A 17,508-nucleotide genomic window follows, 5' to 3' on the forward strand; every position below is an offset into this window, starting at 1 on the left:
AATACTTTTTGCCTTAAAGTTTGCCTAGTCTGATATTATACCAGCTTTTCTCCCATCAGTGTTTACTTTTTCTTTTTTCTTTTTTTTTTTTTTTTTAAGATTTTATTTATTTATTTGACAGAGAGAGATCACAGGTAGGCAGAGAGTCAGGCAGAGAGAGGGAGGAGGAAGCAGGCTCCCCGCTAAGCAGAGAGCCTGATGCGGGGCTCGATCCCAGGACCCTGAGATCATGACCTGAGCCGAAGGCAGAGGCTTTAAACCACTGAGCCACCCAGGCACCCCAGTGTTTACTTTTTCTTTAGATTTTCAACCCTTCCTTATCCTTACATTTTACTTTTTTTAAGAGTTTAAGTAATCTTTAGGCCCAACATAGGACTCAAACTCACAACCCTGAGATCAAGAGTTGCATTCTCTTCTAAGCCCTATCCTTACACTTTAGATATGTCCCTGAAGTAGGACCTTATTGTCTATTTGTCTGTTTTCTATTTGTCTGCCAGTTCTGTTACTCTCCTTTCTTTCCTTCTTTTGGATTACTACTTATTTTGTTTTCCACCCATTAATTTAAAGTTACGCATTCTGTAATAATTCTATTAGTGATCAACCCAGAGGTTACAGCCTGAAATACTGACTTATCAGTCTAATATTAAAGAGTACTTCTAGCCTCTTCCTGGACAATGTAAGGGAACTAAAATCTGTATGTCCCTGCCAAGACTTAAATGCAATTATTATTAGGTACTTTAATTATATACATATATATTTTAAAAAATACTATAAATCATTACTTTTCTAGACTGTCAACATTCACTTAGTTTTACCCTCATATTTACCATTTTTATTGCAACTCTGAGTACTTTTACAGAGGACAGACTTCTAGATTGGCAGATTATTTCCCCCTGCTTTTTAATTTCTACTGTTTCTGTTGGAAAATCAACGGTTAATTCTACTGCGACATCATTAACTGTTTGTTCTGATTGCTCTTAAGATTTTTTTTTAAAGATTTTTTTTTTAATTTGATAGATACAGAGAAAGAGCACAAGGAGGCAGAATGGCAGGCAGAGGGAGAGGGAGAAGCAGGCTCTCCACTGAGCAGAGAGCCCAATGTGGGGCTTGATCCCAGGACCCTGGGATTATGACCTGAGCCGAAAGCAGCCACCCAATAGATTGAGCCACCCATTGAGCCATCTTTTAAGACTTTTCATCTTTGGTGGGATTAGTATTGATTCTAGTAGAGGTTTGCAGGGATGCTTACATCTATGAATTAAAGTATTTCATCAGTTTGGAAGTTTTAAATCTCTTATTAAATAATGCTTCTGCCCCACTCTCTCTCCTCTCCTTTAGGGACTCAAATATACACACATTAGAACTTCCCATTGCATTTTTATTAAGCATAACCTTCTCCCATATTTCCTATTCTTTTGTCCCTCTCCCTTTATTTTTTTAAAAGATTTTATTTATTTATTTGACATGGAGAAAGAGATGGCAAGTAGGCAGAGAGGCAGGCAAAAGGAGAGGGGAAAGCAGGCTCCCTGGTGAGCAGTCTGATGCGGGGCTCTATCCCAGGACCCTGAGATCATGACCTGAGCCCAAGAAAGAGGCTTAACCCACTGAGCCACCCAGGCGACCCCTCTCTCTTTATTTTGAATATTTTCTTCTGACCTACCTTTCAATTCACTAATTCTCTCCTATGGTGTTGGCTAATTTGCTGTTAAATTCATCCACAAAGGTTCTAACTTGGATTATATTTTTCAGTTCCAGAATATCCATTTTTCTTTCTTATATTTCTTTCTATAAAATTCTCAACATGGCTATTTTAAATCACAACTACAATATCCAGATTCACTGTTGTTTCTGAGGTCTCATTGTGTGCCTAATTATGTTTTGTGTGCTGCATACTGTATTTGTGAAACTGTCTACTGACAGAATTTGACACACGAAAAGCTGTATTTCTCCAGAAAATATTGTTTCCTTCTGTCAAACAGCTGAGGACACTAGCAATACCAGATCTTGTTAATGAAGATACAGGAATGATAATCTGAAACTAAGCCAATATCTTACGAGAATCTACCTACTTCAGTTTCTCTATACCCTCAGATACAATGTTTAAGGGTCCTAAGTGAGAGTTCACCACCTCGCTTATAGTGGGTCTTATATTCTATCTCTTATCCTTTATACCTGTATGTTGTTAAAAGCACCTTTTAATCTCTCAGTTGCTATTTCTGGAATCAACACATTACCCAGGGAAAAAGCAATCCCAAATTAGAACTGCTCTTCCTTGGCCTCTGTCCTCACTTAGATCCTAGTCTGGTTATATCAGTTTCCTTTCTGATACCTTCAGTAAAATTTATTTTGCTTTGGCCCAGCTCTTCAGATTGTTCTCGGCAGGAGAGTCTGAATTACCCAGCTTGCTATTACCGGGCTCAGAAGTCCCAAAAGATGTTTAAGCAGCGATTTGAAAAAGCAGTATCGGAACTTTAAATTAAAGTCATTTTGGTAGTAGAATGGAAAAGGCAAAACTGGAGGAATAAAACAAGCCTATAAACCAACAATGAAAATAGCATGAGATCCAGTTTTAAAATACTAGAAGTCCAATACTATAACTGAATATTCTAATTTGGGTACTAGCTACTGATAAAAAATGTGATAATTTAAAAAATATTGAGGTGGGAGTCAATATTTTCACACACAATAATAAAGAGTAAAACTTCAAAAGCATCTTCTAAACTACAAGAGATATTCTGATTACAGCTTTTCTAATTAACTGATTCCCTCTATAATGAGGTAGGACAGGGAAAAAAATGCCTGTATTTTCAAACTTTCACTTCTAATGACTCTTTATCCACAATCAAAACAAAAATAAATTTTAAAAATCCCTTGAGTTCTCTTCAACTTTGTACACATGCTCTTCTAGATATCACACTATCTTTCTGCTTCTTTTCATAGTCGAATGCTTGGAAATGAGTCTACTTTTCAGTCTTTACTCCATCACCACCTACTAATTCCACAATGCACTATAATGGCTCCTCTCCTCCTAGGTTCACTAAATCCTGCCTTGGTAAAGAAGAGCAAACTAAGTGGCAAATATGATGGGCCTGTTCAATTTTATTTTATCTGATCTTTGTGAATCAGTCAACTAATTCCTTCTCAGTGCTCATCTGCCCCTTTATTTGGTAATATCTCATATTGTTCTTGGTGTCCTACCCATTAGTTGTTCCCCTATAGTGCCCCTTTTTCTATCCAAAGATTTTTTCAGTGGTCCTCTCCTAAGTAAAAAGCTCCATTACATAAAGTGCTATATAGAGAGAGCCTTGCTAGTTAAAGTTGTTTATCAGGGACCAACAGCATTAGCATCACCTGGGTGCTTCCAGTGACCGCAACTTCTAGTAAACGCAGAATCTCAGGTTGCACTTCAGAACTACTGATTCACAACTGATACGCATGTGCAATAAATTTGAGAGGCACTGTTAATAGAGCTTTTTGAAAGGATCAAACTTGCAGACTGAATAACTAACAGAAGAAATGCGCTTCCCTACTGGTGACAGAAATTTTCAAATCTCTGTCAAACTAATCTAATAGTTTTCTAAAATAGTCATTGTGATAGACTACATTGTTACTGAGTATCCTGTATTCTTTCCTGGGGGGGGGAATATAAAATACACTACATCGCACTGATGTCTGACGTGGCCATGTGACATGCTTTGCTCAATGAAACATGAACATAAGTGATGAGTATTCCAGGTAAACTGTTAAGATCCACATTATAATTCTTAACTCCCTTTTTCCTCTATCTCAAGACCAGGGCTGTTTCATATAGTGGCTGCTCCCTCAACATAGATCCTAGAGGAAAGATGTAATTCCTAAGAGTATTAAACATACACACAAGTACACATAAATCTGATTATTCCCTCTCTACTCCTGATTAAATAATAGAGCGTGGAAAATAAAAGAAGAATTCATGCATAAAAAGCAAATCACCTACTAGGGAGAAAAAAGCAGTCTAGCTTGCTTAACACTTCTTTAAGCAAACATTATTCAATTCCGGAAGACTGAAGTTATGCTAACTATATCAAAATAAAAATTCCAAGAATGAGGAGGGCTTGATAAAAGGACAAGTGGAAAGTACTGAACAATGGTATAAAAATGTAGCTGAAAAACTAATTGTGAATGTTAAAAATATGAAAAATGTAAAAATAATGAGTCAGTATCAGGAGATGGTGAGAAAAAATATGGGAGATGCTAATGCCATCTGAAGCAGGAATTAATAATACCAAGGTCTTAGAATTTTCTCAAAATCTATTTAACTTTAGACACACCATTTAGAAAATACTTTCTTAGGGCAAAAAATACATCTTTCAGTTACCCCTCCCTTCAAGCCTACCATACATCATTCTATCTGTATATATACATAGATCTGGACAAAAATGCTTATCCTAATATTAATTATGTCTCTGGATGTCTAGATTGGAGGTGGCTTTTAAACTTTAATCTTTGCAATATAGGACTTCTTGATAGTTAGCATACATGAATTTTACGAAAAAAATGTCTTACAAAAGACTGGAAGAATATAAGATTCTATCTTCAACATTTCTTTTTCAAGCATATATATGTGTCTTCTTTTCAGGAACTTTTCATTGTCACCTCACTTTTCCTAAGGTCTTTATCATACTGAGAGACTGCCATACAATTTAAAAATACATCTCTTTTCAGAAACTGAATTACAAAATATCTGGTGCATGTCCAAAGGGCTTGTGAAGAAAAGACAAAAACAAAAAATAAACAAAAACCCATTGTGGCTCAGTAATTTGAGACACAGTTTTGAGGAAAATAGTGTTTGTTTTTTTTAACCCTACCTACACATTAGTCACCTGATAAACTTAAAATTAGTTGAAGTCCTAAACTTTTGGTTTATGATTATTATTATTGGTTCCTAGATTTTGGTTTATGATCTAATCTTTGATTATTGTCAGAGCATAGAGATCTCATGCTAAGAGTGGGGACTTACCATCAGAATTTTTTAAAAAATCTACCCAGGAAATTCTAATGTGCAGCCAGTGTTGAGACCCATTGCTTAAAAGAATGCTTTCCAGGGGCACCTGGGTGGCTCAGTGAGTTAAGCCTCTGCCTTAGGTTCAGGTCATGATCCCAGGGTCCTGGGATCGAGCCCCCCGCATCAGGTTCTTTGCTCAGCAGGGAGCCTACTTCCCCCTCTCTCTCTGCCTGCCTCTCTGCCTACTTGTGATCTCTGTCTGTCAAATAAATAAATAAAATCTTTAAAAAAAAAGAAAGAAACAAAAGAGTGCTTTCCAATGACTTTCTGCAGTGATAGAAATAGTTTATATCTGTGTTATCCAATATAGTATCCACTAGCCTTAAGGCTTCTGAGTGCCTGCAGAAGGCAAGTAAGGCTGAAAACTAAACTTTTAATTTTACTTAATTAAAATTTTATTTCTGTAGAAAATTCTATTGAGTAGCACTGCTCTGGAAATCTAAAATCTAGATTTTATGTATGATCTAAAATCTGTAGTTTACAATCTAGCACCTACCCCTCAGTTAAGATACACCATCCGATTAACTATGTGTCTGTATTAATTTCTTTGGCCCTGTCAGAACTGCTTTTATTAACTTGCACTTTGTTGTTATACCACTGAACCACACTAAAGGATGGTGTTAAAAAGTAGCTTTTTGAAATTAGAGGCTATAGTTAATATAAAGATGGTAAGGATACTTTTTGCTATATTGGAGTTCCATGAGAACTTCTCATTATTCTACCACCAATAGTGATATTCCTGCAATGAATGGAATTTTCAGCAATGATGGAAATGTTCTATATTTGTGTTATCCGTTATAGCAGCCACTAGGCAAATGTGGCTATTAAGCACTTGAAATGTAAATAGTAAGGAACCGTGTTAAGGAATCTGGATTCTGGACTCTATTTCTGAATCATCCAATATGATAGCAATAAGGCCCACATGCGGCTACTTTAGTTTAAGTAAAATTAAAAATTTAGTTTGTGTTTCTCCTGCCCGTCTAAGCAATACATTTATTTTAGGGACGCTAATTTACGTCTGGTTACATTTCCCTTTTTTCACTGACTGCTAGAAAACAAAGGCAAATTTTGGACCTTTCTCTAACACACGAATTTGACCTTAAAACATGCCCCTTTTTTGTTCAAGAAAATTTATCAAGAGTCTCGTACTGTAAGTTTGTTGGTGACCACAAAGAGAGCCTTTATAAACAAAAAACTATTTGTAGTTACTTTATTTTTTAATTAAGGTTTCACTTATTAAAGTACAAATATAAAAACCTAGCTTTCCCTTAAGCCTTCAACTATAAGTGCGTTTTATTTATATATCTAGTAACTCCTAATACACTTCCCAAGGTACTTCTGATAGTTGATTAACTCAAACAGAAAACAAACTAAATATTCTTAAATAATCCTATTTATAAACCTGGGTAATTAAATTTTCTCACATACATTAAACTGCATTTATAAATTTACTATATTCTATTTTAAACACTTAAATTGCCTCTAACAAGTAAACCTTTCTAAGAATGTAACTGTAGGTAAATACATTAGAATAAAGCTTTAAATATAATTAAGTTATAAATATTCTCAGTTTCTAAATTAAGCCAAATACTTGCACCTTTCAATTTCAAAAACAATTACACAAATACTCATTTTAAATTGTATTTACAAGACTAATCTGTACATACTCTAATAGGCCTAATTCTCTGAAACACAATTTTTTTTTGCGAGAGAGAGAGAGAATCTTAAGCAGGCTCTGTACTGAGCCTGACGCCTGACTTGACACGTGACCTCACCACCCCGAGGTCATGACCTGAGCCAAAATCAAGTGGGAGGTACATTTAACCAACTGAGCAACACAGGTGCCCCTGAAACACAGTATTTTAAAGACCACATACACTGATTACTCCTAAACTTACTTAAAAAAATATTAGTACTAAGCGTTTAATAAATGAAATATATTACCTGTACTTATTCCTAACCTTACCATGGAAAAAAAGACCCATTTAGGAAAGTAGTGATTCTCAATGTGTGGTCCTTAGACCAGCAGCACCAGTATTACTTGGTAAATTGTTAGAAATGCAAATTATGGGGCCCAACCCAGAAGTACCAAATCAGAGTTTCTTGGGAAGCAGCCCCTCATTTTTGTTTTAACTAGATTTTCAGGTGATTCTGACATAAGTCCGAGAATCACTGTTTTACTGTAGTGTCAAATATTCAGAGACACTTTTGTCCAAAAACACAGATAATACAGGGGCACCTGGGTGGCTCAGTGGGTTAAAGCCTCTGCCTTCGGCTCAGGTCATGATCCCAGGGTCCTGGGATCTGGCTCTCTGCTCAGCGGGGAGCCTGCTTCCCCCTCTCTATCTCTGCCTGCCTGTCTCTCTGCCTACTTGTGATCTCTGTCTGTCAAATAAATAAATAAAATCTTTAAAAAACAAAACAAAACAACAAAAAAAACCCACAGATAATACAAAAGATTTCAGTTTAGCTGTCCTGTGAGATGAGAAGCGATTGTAAAATAAGGAAATCTACCTCATGTTTAAGGAAAAAATACGATGACCTCAAACTTACCATCTGTTACCATGAGAGCAGACTGAGATTGTTTATCAAGGTGAAGTTCTTCTCCCTCATCTACCCCTCCGTCCACCTTAGGCAATGACACTAAGACTACAGACATCTAAGGTCACTCTCCTCCACTGACCAACACTGTGAGTTTTGGGGTTTTTTTAATAGTTACTGCAACAACTGGTCCTCCAAATCTTTTAGAGCCACTTAGTCTTTCATGGGTTCAAAATAAACTATTACCATAGCTTCAATGACAACCTATCCTATGCTTTACCTCTTTTAACTTGTTTTAATTTAACATCATACATGATAGAGCTCTGCATTCTTCTCACATTTTTTTTCCCTAACATGGCCATCACTCTTAGAAATATGAAGATAACACTCAAATGGATTTTACATCCCTTATTTCTTTGTCTGGCTCAGTTTCTTCATCAGAAAAATGGGATAACCGTATCTATCTTATAGAGTTGTTACTAGGATTAATTATTTGATAGTGCCTGCCCAATGTTTCTGGCAACGATTATTTTTGTTACTGTTTCCTCCTGCAAGCTAGTGTTTTAACCACTAAAACTAAATGAAAATAAATTTTAAACAGGACCAAGTGAGATGTGTTTAAAGTATACTGTCACCAAGCAAGAAAACAGAGTTGACATAGCAGGGCAGTTTATAACTAATCACAGTAAGTTGAGACTTAAACTTGATAAATCTACTTATTTACACTTATTTTTTACTGTATGACCCAGTAAGGTGAGTACTTTTAAAGGCTAGGTGAAACAAGTCAGAGAAAGACATATATCCTATGATTTCACTCATGTGGAATTTAAGAAACAAAATAGATGAACATAGGGGAAAGGAGGGAAAAATAAAATGAGAAAATCAGGGACGGAGACAAATCCTAAGAGACTCTTAACTATAGGAAACAAACTGAAGGTAGCTGGAGGGGAGGTGGGTGGGGGGATGGGGTAATTGGATGATGGGCATTAAGGAGGGCACTTGATGTAATGAGCACTGGGTGTAACATGTGACTGATAAATCATTAAACTCTATGTTAACACTGTATGTTAACTAATTGATTTTAAATTTTAAAAAAATGAAGAAAAAAAAAGGCTACATAGTATAGGCTTATGGTCATGCTCCCAAACAAGAACTATACTCAAGGTCCAAAAATTTTTCTTGAATCAAGTCCTAATTCACTCTAGGCAGAAATAAGAATTGCAATGGTGTGATAAGCTCCTTAATGTGTCTAAGTTCCATTTATGGTTTTTTTCTGGGCAACTATATAATGATGGAGTCAGAAAACACTAAAAGCTAGTAAGAGCAAAAGCAGTCACCTAGGAAAGGAGTAAAGGCATCAGTAACACTAACAGTATAGTAAGTGGTTTGTTTATAGAAAGAGTGAAATCAAAAACATTTGACCAGAATTTTATCTAATTCATCCTTAATATGTCAACAGTAAAGGTATTTTATCAACATCATTACTGAACCCAAAACGGGGCAAGATCACTACAACGGGGTCCTGGAGTGCAGCCAATTTACCAGTCTGGATGTGTCTGTACAAGAAATACTGCAATAGTACACAGGACATTTTAAAGAATTGAAGGCAGGGGTGAGTGATGATAGGAATCTTAAGCAGCTATTACAAAAATCTGAAATAAAGGTAGTCACAAGCAGAAAGGGCAAAAGAAATCTTTCAAACAGACTAATACTCATACCAAAAGACAGAAATACAAATAAATAAAGAAAGAAAAGAAAAGAAAAAGAAAAATCCTATAGCCAAATCCATTGGGTAGGTAGCTGCAAAGAGTTCTCATTTCAGCAAAGGCTAACTAGAAATAAAGCACCACCTATTTTTCACTTGTATATATACACGTTGCCTCTCAAAGGAGTCAATCTAGGAGGCTACACTTATTCTAAAATTGGTAATCAAATTATTGCTGGAGCACTTATTTCTTGAACTGCCTTTAGAACTCTGTAGGCATAACTTCATAGACCCACAATGTTTTTACACCCAAATGCTATTTTCTAGATCTACCACCCATCATTTTCACTTGTTGTGTTCTAAATGAAAAAGAGCTCCAAAATTGAGAACCTCTGGGATCATCTAATCAGTCTCATTTATAAACAAGGAAATATAGGACCAAAGAAATTAAGTAAATGTACAAATTCTTTCAGCAAGTTAATGACAGGATGTACCTGCCCACCTGAGTGTGGTCATAACTGGGACATCACGAGGCCTAACTTGTGTCAGAGATCTGGGAGCACCATAAATATTAAACAGTGTGCCATGAGTTGATAAGGCAGCCTCAACAGAAGAGGAATTTTAAAACTGCAACTATGAAGGAGAGCATCAGATATAACAGTCTGCTCAATAAATGTCTTTGAATAAATGAATCTGATGTTTATGTTTGTGCTCATTAAAATACTGGTCATATTCCTTCCTGGTTAAGTTACACCACATATCTCTGAATCCTCCATCTACCTATTCATACGGTTTTGTTTTTTTTTTAAATTTATTTATTTGACAGAGATCACAAGTAGGCAGAGAGGCAGGCAGAGAGGGAGAAGCAGGCTCCCTCCTGAGCAGAGTCTCAGATCTAGAGGCTGGTCACCTATCATTTGTTTTCAATCAGGCAACTAACGACTCATTTTAAAAATCTCTTATTCAAACACTTAAAAGGTTCCATCCCCATCCTTGGTCCCTCCTTTAGGAGAATTCTGCATCTGGTTAACACTTCCAAGGAGAAATATAGTATCCCCCGACTTTTTCTTCTTTTATTTCCATAAACAGGAATACTAAAGAGGATATGTTATGTAAAGTGAGGAAAAATTATTTAAAGGGACCATGTTAAAATTAAGACTTGAATATTCAAGTTTCTTCAAAGTTTAAATTACACACCTACACACACTGGACAATAGATGTCTCCACTGTTTCACTGCTTTAAAATGAACGGCAGGATGTAGGGCTATGGATAGATTTTACACTGTGAGGTTTTCTCTATTTTCTAAACCCTCTAATGCTGGTAGTTTACTCTCGGAACACCAAAATGTATATTAGAATAACAAAAATATAAATGACTAAGAGAGATCTGCCACTTACTAACTTAGAGGAGGCCAATGACACTGGAGAAGTTATCATATGCAGTAGCTCTTCAATGAACACTTTAAAACTCCCTAAGATATCAGTATCGTGCCTTTATGGCTGATTTTTTTTTTTTTTTGAAGAAACGCTAGGAAGTCATTATGATGGAAAAATAAAAAAAAACTAATACAAGAGTGGGTATACTTGTCATTGAGGGAAAAAATAGTCTGCCAAGTTCTGCCCTCTCAAGATTACACGCAGCCTTTCAAAGTATACGGCACAAAAATCAACCTATGTTCCGGTGTAAATTAAGCATTTTCTTTCCCAAAGTAATATTAAGTGAATCTTAACAGTTGACAAATTTCAAATAAAAACTGACCCAAACCAAAACGCCAAACCCGGCAAGGCGATCTTAATTACCTCAAAGACGAAAAACACCGGCATCATAATTGGTTCAATATTCACCTCCCAGTGGGAGGGGAAAAAAAGAATGGATCAGACCGTCCAAGTACTTGGCGGGGTAAAGAAAGTCGAGACTAGGTGAAGAAAGCAGGAAGAGCAGAGCAGGAGAAGCTACGACGCAGACTGCCGAAAGTCTTCCGTCCCTAGAGCAGAGCGAGTCCTTCCCCCCTCAGCCCCTCCCCGCTAGCCGCCCAGCCACACCTGCCAACGCCCCGCAGAGCGACCCCCGCCCACCCAGTTCGCGAGCGGCGCCAGCTGGGGCCGCGCACTCCCACCCCGAGCCCTGACCTCCGCCGCCCCCAACTCCCGCCCCAGCCCTCAGCTCGGGTCGGCCGCGCGGGAGGTGAAGGAAGGCTGGGCTCACCAGGTCCCTCCGGGCTGGACGGCGCCGGGGGCCGGTGGGGCGGGGACCCGCACCCGGGGTCCCCCTGGGCGGGCTCCCTCAGGTAATCCTCGAAGCGCACCTGCCGGGCTTCGCCGCCACCCCCGAAGCCCCACAGGCGGTTGGCAGTGCCCCGCAGAAGGCGCCCGCTCTTCCCCGTGAATGTGGTCAGGTAGTCCATGCTGCCGCGGGGCAGGGGCCCAGGAGGCCGACGGTTTTCGCGGCGGCGGCAGCCACTGGGTGCGAGGCCGCCCGCCCCTGCGACCCGACCGGGGGCGGTGGCTCCGCGCGCCTCACAGGAGGCGGGGAGGGGGAGGGGGCTTCCCTAGCTTGGCCCGGGGGCGGACCATCAGGAAACTATGCGTCGGGGGTGGGGGAGCAGATGGGGGGGCAAAAGTTTTTGAAAAGTTAATCTTGTTGCTTCCAAACGCCAAGTCAGGCAAAACTTCGCTTGTAAAGTAGATGCATTCTTCCTGGAGTAGATTCGCGGACGAAAAGCTGGCGGCTTTTAAGCAAGCCGGACCCGTCCTATCTGCTCCTCCACCCCCCCGTCCGGCTCCAATGGAGCAGGCCTGCCCCGCCCTGCCCCGCCCCGTCCGGACCCGACCGGACTTTCGGGACTGCTGGGGAAAGCAGGGGAGGCTGAGCTTTGGGGCCCTAGGGCTGAGCAGAGGATAAAAATGGCCCAGGGAGGCTCTGCTGGAGTTACGTAGAGTTCGGGGGCCTAGGAGTGAAGTGTCAAAAAGTTTGTGTAGGGGGGGGGCAAAATTCAAAACTTTTGCAGCGTGTAATTTTGGGGGCTCTGTGGGGGTAGGGAGGAAGAAGGGAAGGTTGTTTTAAGTCAAAACTTTGTAGTTAAAACCAACTTAGATAAGATGCTTCTTACCAAGTATTATGAGACCATATTCGAAGAATAAAGCATTAATAGTCACATTTTAAGTTCGTTGTGACATTACGAACTGTTAAGAGTTTGACATTTCATGAATCCGGTCCTATAAAGCAAGGTAATTAAGGGCTTTAGTGTGCAACCTTATTCTTTAGGCAGAGAAGAAGTCATGACTTTTGACATTTACTGAGATCTGATTATTCCTGTCGTTTCCTATCTGTTTATATCACTTTTAGTTTTTTGCATGCATTAAATAAATAAACTCTCTTTCTTGGAATTACCAATTTATTAACGTATGTGAAGAAAAGGTCTGAATTACTTAAGAGTTGAAGATTTAGTCATACCAAATAATGGAGTCCAGAAAAGCCTTCAGGAACTTAAGCTTTTTGCCAAACCAAAAAGATTATCCCCTCCTCCCGCTTTCAAGATGATCTTTTTCCCACCACCACCTTTCAGCTTAAATTCTTACTAGAAAAAACTTCACCATTTTAACAATATCATCCCCTTTATATCCGGTTAAAAATACACAATGTTTGGGCTGTACCCCCAGGGTGTAACTCTGTTTGTGAGAAAGGACCCAGAAATCTACATATCCAGCAATCATCCCTGTGTTCAGATGTTCTGGACCTCCTACCGGACCCACCTGGTAGAATGGTAGGTGGCTCCTACTTTTTCTGAGATTTCTTTTTGATAAGGAAGCATTACCACCCTTAGCACCACTTCTAAAATCTCACAGAGTCTCGGTAAGCTTAAAAATCAAATTGGAATGACTTAAGTCTAATTCTGATTAACTAAATTGAAATTCTTTTTCTGAAATATGTTTCACATATAGAAATATCTAATTTAGTCTGTGATAATCATATCCAAATAGTGTCTGAGTCTTTTACGCTTGATTGAATCTGCACTTTTATATCCAACTAAGCAGGAACCTGTACTCTTATCAGTTCGAATACAGGTTTACAGGCAGTTGGCCCATCCGTTTTTTTTTTCTGCTTCTGTTTCATAGAAAGCTAGAGCTGCTGGAGAAAAAATGTATAAACTTGATGATTATGTGCTTTACAAATTTTGATTTAAACTCAAGTAAGGCCTTAATGTCTCAAAAATCCTTCTATTCATATAATCAATCAGCTTTTTTTCTTATTCTTCACATTTGTTGTCTGAATCATCACTATTCTCCTGAAGTTACTAAATTCATCACTCTAATATGTTACCTTGCCTTCTGCATGAGAAGTCATTAGGCCATCACATATGAACACACTCACTTTTCTTCTCTTTTTTTCTTCAATCTACAACAAGCTCATCTTCCTTTACTTTGCCTCAGAAGTAACTTCTGTTCATGCCATTCCCTCTCCAAATTAACTTTTTAAAAATTTATTTATTTGAGAGAAAGAGAGAGAGAAAGTGAGCTCACAAACAGAGGGGGGGGCCGGTGGGGACAGGAGTGGGGGCAGGAAGCAGCGGAGGAACAAGCAGATTCCCCGCTCCTGCTGAGCCAGGACTCCATCCCAGGACCCTGAGATCATGATCCTAGCCAAAGGCAGATACTTAACCAACTGAGCAACCCAGGCACCCCTCCAAATGAACCCTTGACCTTAGTCTGGTTTATATTGCCTTTGACTTGTCAATGTTATTACTTCTTCCTTGCATTATTTTCTCTCTCTTCACTCTGGATCCTTCCCCTTTTCCTACCTATATCATTCACAGAAATCCTTTCCATCCTTAAAAAAAAAGTTTCCTTGTACCATGTCTGCCTCCCTTAGCAACCTTCACCTCATTTTAAAATATACCTATTGGGGCCCCTAGGTGGCTCAGCAGGGAGCCTGCTTCTTCCTCTCCCCACCCCACTCCTTGTGCTTTCTTTCCCTGTCTCTCTCTCTCTCAAATAAATAAATAAAATCCTTAAAAAATTAATAACATAAGAGAAAATATATTTATTGAGGTACAATTTATAAACCATATAATCCACCTGTTTAAGGTATACAATTCAACAGATATTGTACATGTACAGTTGTTAAACCATTACCAAAAATCTAATTTTTCAACATTTCTAACACCCCAAAAGGAAACCTCTTACCTATTTGCAGTCACTCTCCATGCCCACCCCCCAGGAGCTGGTGACCATTAATCTACCATTTGTCTTTATGGATTTACCTTTTATAGATATTTCATACATATGGAATTATATACTATCTGGTGTTTGGTATCTGACTTTTTTCAGTTAGCATAATGTTTCTGAGGCTTATTCATGGTATAACATTTATTATTATTTTATTCCTTTCTATTGAGAATAATATGACACTGTATGGATATATCACATTTTATTTGTCCATTCATTAAGTTGATGGGCATTTGGATTATTTTCATTTGTGGCTATTATGAAGAATTTTGCTGTAAACATCTGTGTACAGATTTTTTATGGACATATGTTTTCATTTCCCTATATGTATAATAATGTAAGTTTAAGGTATATAATGTGTTGATTTGATACAATGCAAAATGACTACCACAATAAGGTTAGTTAACACCTCCATCAATACACACATTACTTTTTTGTGTGTGGTGAGAACATTTAAGATTTACTCTCTTAGTAATATTCAAGCATATAATGGTGACTGTCTCCTATAGTCAACATGCTACACATTGAAGCCTCAGAACTTTCTCATCTTAAAATCAGAAGTGTGTACCATTTGAACAACATCTCACTAATTCCAACCCCCAGCCCCTGGCAACCACAATTCTAATCTCTGTTTCTATGAGTTCACCTTTTTTAGATTCCACATGTGAGTGAGATCATACAGTATTTTTCTTTCTTTGACTTTTGTTTCCCTTAGCATAGTGCCCTCAATGTTCATCCATGTTGTTGCAAATGACAGGATAACCTTCTTTTTTAGTGGCTGAGTAATATTCTGTGTGTGTGTGTGTGTGTGTGTGTGTGTGTGAGAGAGAGAGAGAGAGAGAGAGAATGAATCTTCTTTATTCATTTATCCAATGATGGACATTTAGGTTGTTTCCATGTCCTGGCTACTGTGTATAATGTTGCAGTGAACATGGAAGCGCAAATATTTCTTTAAGATAGTGATTTCATTTCCTTCAGATACATACCCGGAAGTGAAACTGCTAGATCTTATGGTAATTCTAGATTTATTTTTTTGAGGACCCTCCATACTGTTTTCCACAATGGCTGTACTAATCTATATTCCTACCAATGGAGCACGGGTTCCCTTTTGTCCACATCCTTACCAATACTTGCTCTCTCTTCTTGTTTTGATGGATAGTTATTTTAATTGTTGTGAGCTGATATCTCATTGTGCTTTTGATTTGCATTTTTCTGATGATTAGTGATGTTGGACATCTTTTCGTGTACCTGTCGACCATTTGTATGTCTTCTTTAGAAAAATGTTTCTTGGGGCGCCTGGGTGGCTCGGTGGGTTGGGGCCTCTGCCTTCGGCTCTGGTCATGATCCCAGCGTCCTGGGATCGGGCCCCACATCGGGCTCTCTGCTCAGCAGGGAGCCTGCTTCCTCCTCTCTCTGCCTGCTTCTCTGCCTGCTTGTGATCTCTGTCTGTCAAATGAATAAATAAAATCTTTAAAAAAAAATTAAAAAAAAGAAAAATGTTTCTTGAAGTCTTCCACCCATTTTTTTCATTGGATTCTTTGGGGTTTTTTTTTGTTTTTTTGTTTTTGCTATTGAATTTTTAGTTCCTTATGTATTTTGGATATTAACTCCTTATCAGATAAATGGTTTGCAAAGGTTTTCTCCCATTCTTTGGGTTGGGTTTTCATTTTATTGATGGTTTCCTTAGCTGTGCAGAAGATTTTTAGTTTGATACAGACCTACTGGTTTGTTTTTGCTTTTACTGCTTGCCTTTTTAGTATCATATCCAAAAAATCACTGCTAGGACCAATGTCAAGGAGCTTTTGTCCACGTGTTTTCTTCTGGGAGTTTTATAGGTTCAGGTTTCACATTTGCATCTTTAATCCATTTCGTGTTAATTTTTGTGTATAAGTTAGAAATCCAATTTCATTCTTTTGTGTGTGACTATCCAGTTTCCCCAATACCATTTATTAAAGAAACTGTCCTTTCCTCCGTGAATATTCTTGGCTCCCTTGTCAAATATTAATTAACAGTATATGGATGGTTTGTTTCTGGGCTCCTGATTTTGTTCCATTGGTCTATGTGTCTGTTTTTATGGCAGTACTATACTGTTCTGATTACTATTCCTTTGTAATATAATTTAAAATCAGGAAGTATGGTGTGTTCAATTTTCTCCTTCTTTCTCAGAATTGACTATTTAGGGTCTTTTGTAATTCCATATTAATTTGGGGATTATTTGGTTTATTTCTATGAAAATGCCACTGGATTTTTGAGGGATTGCACTGAATATGTAGAACACTTTAGGTAGTAAGGACACTTTAATAATATTGTCCTAATACTTGAACACAGAATACCTTTCCATTTATTTTTTTTTAAAGATTTTATTTTTATTTATTTGACAGACACAGATCACAAGTAGACAAAGAGGCGGGCAGAGAGGGGGGGGGGAAACAGGCCCCCTGCTGAGCAGAGAGCCTGATGTAGGGCTCGATCCCAGGACCCTGGGATCATGACCTGAGCCAAAGGCAGAGGCTTTAACCCACTGAGCCACCCAGGCGTCCCCCATTTATTTTTTTTATGTCCAATCTCTTCTTCAACGTCTTATAGTTTTCACAGTAGAGATCCTTCTCCTCTTTGGTTAACTTTATTGCTAAGCATTTTGCTGTTTTTGATGCTATTATAAATGGTTTGCTTTATTTCTTTTTTGGATAATTCATGGTTAGTCTATATGAATGCAACTGATTTTCTATGTTGATTTGTATCCTGCAACTTTATAAAATTCATTTATTTATTAGTTCTAACAATATTTTCATGAAGTCTTTAGGATTTTCTGTAGATAAGATAATGTTCTGCAAATACAGACAACTGCATTTCCTCCTTTCATATTTGGTTGCATTTTATTTCTTTGTCTTGCCTGAATGCTCTGGCTAGAACTTTCAGTACTGTTGAAAGTGGGAACCCTTGTCTTCTTCCTGATCTTAGAGGAAAAACTTTCAAACTCTCACACTGAGTA

General features: G+C 38.2%; 1 protein-coding gene across 3 annotated transcripts in view; it reads right to left on the reverse strand.

Annotated features, from left to right (window-relative positions):
• The window catches only part of LOC308341128 (oxidation resistance protein 1), a 76,729-nt gene extending 64,735 nt beyond the window's left edge, over positions 1-11,994 (reverse strand). For 2 of the 3 annotated variants that reach the window (XM_080800812.1, XM_080800811.1), the window contains exon 1: positions 11,497-11,994. In XM_080800812.1, coding sequence (XP_080656938.1) covers positions 11,497-11,695 — 199 coding nt within the window. In that variant the 5' untranslated portion in view covers positions 11,696-11,994. The remainder of the gene's footprint in view (positions 1-11,496) is intronic. The other variant, XM_080800813.1, reaches the window with a different exon arrangement.
• Between the last annotated feature and the right edge of the window lie 5,514 nt (positions 11,995-17,508).

The sequence above is a fragment of the Martes martes genome (genome assembly GCF_963455335.1).
Source record: "Martes martes genome assembly, chromosome: 4".
NCBI lineage: Eukaryota > Metazoa > Chordata > Mammalia > Carnivora > Mustelidae > Martes > Martes martes.